Source organism: Gavialis gangeticus, unplaced genomic scaffold, assembly GCF_001723915.1.
Source record: "Gavialis gangeticus isolate Ggan-Ray unplaced genomic scaffold, GavGan_comp1, whole genome shotgun sequence".
NCBI lineage: Eukaryota > Metazoa > Chordata > Crocodylia > Gavialidae > Gavialis > Gavialis gangeticus.
The window spans coordinates 201,067,755-201,074,059 of NW_017728992.1; the positions used below are offsets into that span (position 1 = coordinate 201,067,755).

At 41.5% G+C, this 6,305-nt stretch overlaps 1 protein-coding gene across 3 annotated transcripts in view; it reads right to left on the bottom strand.

The window, feature by feature from the left end:
- TRAPPC9 (trafficking protein particle complex 9) overlaps nt 1-6,305 on the bottom strand; it is a 1,079,595-nt gene that overhangs the window by 627,766 nt on the left and 445,524 nt on the right. For all 3 annotated transcript variants that reach the window (XM_019528205.1, XM_019528203.1, XM_019528204.1), the window contains one exon: nt 5,318-5,428. In XM_019528205.1, coding sequence (XP_019383750.1) covers nt 5,318-5,428 — 111 coding nt within the window. The remainder of the gene's footprint in view (nt 1-5,317; nt 5,429-6,305) is intronic.

The following is a 6,305-nucleotide window of genomic DNA, read 5'->3' on the forward strand; positions in this document are numbered from 1 at the left end:
CCCCCCTGCCCCTGGGAATGCATACAGGAGCAGGGAGCTAGCCCCCCCCTCCACCCCCCCCAGACAAGCTGCCTACAGCCCCATCCTGCTCCCCACTGGGGCCCTGTGGCCACATACCCCCTGGGTGGGCAGCAGCCCCAGCCCCACTCAATCCCACCCCACTCCCACTTATCTGCAGGAGCTGCTCGCCAGGCTTCCTAGCAGACTTATGCATGTATGTGCACATGGCACCCCTGCCTGACCACCCTCCTCCTCAATGTTCCCCCTAAGGAGAAGCAGTCCATGAGCGCGCCACCTCGTTCTGACGTGGGACACTTACCAAAGGGGGCTGACGGCTGGGGGCCAGAAGCTGGAGCTGGGGCCAGAGGCCAGGCGGGGCAAGGGGCTGCAGCTGGGGGCTGGAGGCTAGGGCTAGAGCCGGGAGCCAGGGGCTGGCGCAGGCTCCGGGTAACTGCTCCACTCCCCCGCATCAGGGCCGGGGAGTGCAGCACTTTCCCAGAGCCAGCGGAGCCCACACCAGCCTCCATCCCTGCCTTGCCTCACCTCGGGGAGGAGCTGCTGCCTGCCTCAAGTGAGGCTCTGCCAGCTCCGGGACATGGGGGAGCAGCCCTGATGCAGGGGAGCGGAGCAGTTCCCTGGAGCCAGCGGAGCCCACGCCAGGCTCCCGCCCCCAACCCTGCCTAGGAGCTGACCTTCAGCTCCTCTCCTGGTCCACAGCCTTGAAAAAGCTGTGCACAGCCACACTTTTAGTTGTGCATGGCCACGCGTGCACACACCTTAAGAGGGAACCTCGCTCCTCCTGCTCCCTCCCAGCCCCCTGCAGCCTGGAGCTCTGCCAGCCTGCAGAGGGCTCTTTGCAAAACTGCAAAATCCACAGGTTTTGATGTTACAATGAGAAATCTGCAGTTTCCTCCGGTAAAGGGAAAAATCAATGTTTTACTCCGTTTTTCCATGGGAAACAAAAAACCCCGATCCCTGCTAATAACACCAAAGTCACAGGTTCAATCCCCAGTTGGATTAGATGATCTGCTGGGGTCCCTTCCAGTCTTACTTCTCTATGTTTGAGTGACTGGTCCTGTTTATAATTGCCCTTCAGGTTTTTGAAGATGGTTATCAAATCACCCCCTGCATTCTCTTTTCCAGACTAAACAGTCTTAGTTCCTTAAGCCTATCATCATTAAGTCTTATTTCCCAAGCCTCTAATCATTTTTTTCATTCTTTACTGGACTTTTCTACCCTGTTCATCTCTTCCTTGAAGTGTGGGGCCCAAAACTGAACACAGTAGTGCAGCTGAGGCCCCACCAGTGCTGAAGAGAGCGAGAGAATCATTTTCCTTGATTTGCAAGAGATGCTCATGTTAATACAACCCAATATGCTGTTGACTTTTTTTTTTTGCAGTTTCATCACACCTGCAGCTCAGTCAGCCTCTGATCAACTAGTACTCTTCCATGTCGTTCTTCACCACACCTCATTTCCATCTGACGAGTTCCATTTGATGAGCTCCACGTCTTGCTTACAGCAGAAGTCTTGTTATTAGCCTCCAAGTGCATGACCTTATATTCTGTACTACTGACTTTCATTTCATTTCTATTAAACTAGTCCCCAAAAATCATACGTTTTGTTTTGTAGGACATTTTAATCCTCCTCTACACTGACATCTCTGTACCTTCAGGAAATTTCATCAGTACACTCCCACTTTTAGCGTCAAGGTCACTATTGATGATAGGTCCAAAAACTATGCTCGAGGAACTCCACTAGCGACCTCCCTTCCCACCTAATAGTTCCCTTTTAAACACTATTCATTGCCAGCTCCCCAGTAGTCAGCTTCTTCGTTATTTTATAATCCATTAACTACCTTACAATTCATCAACATCTTCTCCAGCTTCACTAATAATTTCCCATGTGGTACCAGAGCTGATGCTAGCCAGAATTCTGGATACATTATACCTATTGCCTTTTTTTGGCTAATAATTAGTTAACAGACATCAGCTACCTTTGGAAACTCCATACTGCATTTTATCCTATTTTCCATCCACCTCCATGGTCTTATTAGTCTCCTTTTGAAATTTGTTCTAAATCTGAGCTTAGTATCAAAATAAGGTTAAGAGGCTTCTGTGGGCCTACACGATTCCCCCCCTGCCCCACCTTCTTAAACGTAACGGCTAGATTTGCTATTCTCCAATCATATAGCATCACTCCCAACTTAATAACTTTATTAAAGTACTGGCTACCAGATCTATAATTTCACATCAGTTCTTTCAGAATTGGGAGATGAAGATCATCTTGTCCTCCTAATGAATGCAGTAAGTTCTTCTCATTTCACCTCTGCTATAATTATTTCCATTTCCACACTTTCATTCCCATTATGCATTCTGCCTTTCTACCGGTGTTCAGTAACATCCTCCTTATTGACAACTGGGTCAGGTATTATTTTCAGACCATACTTAAATATCCTTAATTTCTACCCCGTGGGACCCCAATGTTTTCCCTTTTCTATTTTTATCTGTATAGTTGACGAATGTATTGATACTTACTTTAATATCATTCATCAAGGTCTAACACAGCTTAACTTTTGTCATTTCTCAGTTTACTTCTACACTTTTTCAATTCTTGTTAAATATTTTGGCACCACAACAACGATTCTCTCTAATAACAAAGGCTCACTTCTTGTAAGTGCCACAGAAGAAATGGGGTCTTCAGCAGGCTTTAGATGAAGATACATGGGTGGTTTTAACACTTTGTTTATGCTGCACACTTTCCACTTGCAAAGAAGGTAGTAACCAGCTATCAAGAAAACACAAGTTCAGGAAAGTTAGAGAAACAACTGAAATAGCTCCTGCTTGGCCAGGGTGAAGATGAAGGAAGGAAGCAGACTGCTGGAGTTAATATACAGTTATTTTCCCTGCTTTGTATTTCTTTGTTTCCATTTCCTTTTCTTTTCTCTATTCCTCTTTTTATTAGAATTGTTATAATGGTAGAAATGAATTGAATAAAGGACTATTCTAAATTGTGCAAGAATTACGTTCACAGTGAATTCAATCTACTTTGAGTAAAAGAACTAAAGTTACAAAATCAAAATAAGATGTGTTTAGAATGTATTAAAGGAACTATTATGAAATTTCTAGGAAAATATCTACTTAACAGGTGCCTGCCATTTCTTTTCCTTTTTTTTTTTTAACTTGATTATCTGATCCTACTTATAAAATAACACAGCCAATATTCGGAGATGCATCCAATCCCTCAAAATACATACAAAAGCAAATAAAAATCTCCTACAAACAGCACTACTACAACCCTGAGGGGCTGAGGACATGGAGAGCACTCTGTCCACATTCCCAGATGACATGAAATTATGGGGTACAGTAAACACAGTAGTGGGAAGGGTTTGAATCCAGGCGGACCTGGACATGTTGGAAAAGCGGGCAGAAAAGAATAGGATGCAGTTCAACAAAGACAAGTGCAAAGTGCGGCACCCAGGGAGAAGCAGATTTTTTTTTCTTTTAAACAGATTCCAAAAATGTCCACCAGACTTCCAAGTAAACTTCTTCTTGCCTTCTCTCCTGCAGAACACTGATTTGACAGGACAACATTTCCATTACTAAGCTATTGCTGTAGTGTGTGTGTGTGTGGGGGGGGGGGGGGGGGGGGGGGGGGGGGGGGGGGGGGGGGGGGGGGGGGGGACTTCTGAAACTTTTTTAAGTCAATCAGAGATTGTAGGGGTGTAAACCACTCTTCCAGGCTTTTGCAATTGCAATTCTTGCAACCACTGGAAGATGAGTGATCAATTCCTGTGGCACTTATGTGCCAAGTTCTCAGAAAGGTTAAAAAAAAGAACACCAAGATGTTATGTGGTACTTGGCATCCAGTTATTTCCAAAAATGTTTTCAAATTTCTTCCAAAACAGCTTAATTCTGGACCGTGTCCACCACATAGGACAGAATCCTCCCAGGTGACCACAGTCCCTCCAACTGTGTATGTTCCTATACCATAAATGCATTTAATGTTAAGTGGGGTGTTAATACCATTGATATAGGATTTTAAAATACTTTTCTTTTATTATCTTGCAAGTACAAGCACCATTGTGCCAGATGATCTCCAACTCTTCAGCACCAATTTCTGACAATGTCAGGAGCCCACTTTGTCATTAGCCTTTTTTCCTTCTAGATGGCTATTTAAAATTGCTTTTTATAACACGGGCAATAGGCCAGTGTGTTGTTTCAATTGCGTGACCAATATTTTCTCAGGTTTCTACTGAGATTTAACTTTCTTTGGGAGCGTGTTGAAAAGTGTCTCAATTGCACATATTGGAAAAATAGGATTTTAATATTATCTGCAGTATGTTGTGTTTTTTCAAGAGATCTAAATCTATTTTCTTGGAATAACTGTCCAAAATGTATGATGTCAATATATTCCTAGATATTAAAGCTCCCTAAATAAATTATTAGGATTAAATTCAATATTGTTATGTATAGGAACTAAATGCAATGGGTATGAGCTTAACTTCTTAAATCTGTCATCCCAGATTTTCTTTCTTGTTCTCATAAAGGAGTGATTATATATTGAATTTGGCCTGGAAGATTTCTGTAGCCATGGCAATGTTAAGTTTGACTGCTGGACAGTATGTTCACTCGCTCCATCTTTACTGGGTGCTCACTGTGAATTGGTGTTATTCACTACACCAAGTTTCTGAAGCTGGACAGTTTGGTAGTGATATTTAATGTCTGGAAGCATCCGTCCTCCCTTTTTGCAGGAGGGAATTTTTAAATTTAGGTTTCTCCTTTCCCCCCTCAAAAAAAGTAGTTATCATTGTCCACCATTCAACTAAGATATTTCTTGGCACTATAGAAGATACAGCTTGGAATAAAAAATTAATTTGAGATAAAATATTCATTTTGACTGCTGCAATTCTACCTGACCATGGAAATTCATAATTTGAGCAGTTTTCTAAGTCTACTTTGCTTGTCTGAATCAAAAGGTATATAATTACAACTTTACAGATCCTGGCATTTTTAGTCATATTCACCCCTAAGTATTTTAATAAAACAGTTACCCCCATGTTATTTCTAAAACCAGACACTCAATCCTGCAGTCCACAAACAACAATGACCTGGTATCCTAAAATAAATTTTGCTGGAAGAAAACTGCAGCCAAACTAAATTAAACTGAGAAACTCTCGAGACTCAAACAAGCATCTTCAGAGAAACAAACAAATGAAAATTAGGTTCTTGGAAGCTAGACAAAGATTTTAAAAAGGGGATACATGAAAACGAGAGAATAAAAATCACAGTATGAACTTTTTCATGCTTCAAGCACTTACCGCTGACATTCGCCAGCATGTAGAACTAAGTCTTCATTGTTTCTAGCACTAATGGTAAGCTCATGTTCTGTTGAGTTGAAGACATCAAGGAGGAGGTGGCATTGCCGTGTGCTGTGTGAATAGTGAAAAACAGAGGAAGATTATAGTAAGTATATTAGTAACACATTGAGCATTAGTTACTACATTACATTATGGAATTAATGAGACACACATAAGTGGCTTATCTATTTCAATTATAATAATACTTTAATTATCTTCCGTTGGGAATTAAATGTGCTTAAATTCCACTGAAGATAAAAAAGGGGCATGTACACTTGAAACAAGAGTTGAATGAAGCTTCAAATCTGCATATGCTTTTGCCTCTTGTCTTGTTAAAACATGTCTAAATATCTTCAGAAGTACATACAGCCCCACCTTGGTTAAGACACCATTTCTATTGAAGTGTTCAATAGAGAATAAAGACGCTAAGAACTGATTTTTGTGAATTCTCTAAACCTTCAGTTAAGACAGGTTTCACTAAACATTAAGATAGTGGACAGCATCTTTTTAAGATTAAAATTAGAATAAAGAAACAATAATTTAGGTACAGGTTGAGTGGAGATGGGCAACTCACCATACCATATTTGTGTTGCAAATAAGGTACAAAAGGTGACAACGAGAATACGTTTTAATCACAGCAACTACTAAAAGGCTCTTTCATGACAGATTCTCTCTGTTCCTTTGGAAAAGGGAGCTGAGCCCCAGTGGTCAAACACAGCAGAGAACCCTCCAATTTATCACCTAGTCTCCTTTGTGCCAAAACTTATTCTTAGAAATCTTTCATTACAAAATCTTTCCTGGCAAACATGTCAGTTGCCTCATCATCTCAAGGAATAACACTGATCAAGCTGCACAAAAGAACCAGTATTACACTAAGTTTTAATGTCATCAGGCAAGGTTTTAATCTAAGAATATTTTCTTTGGTGTCTAACTTGTCACAATGAACATT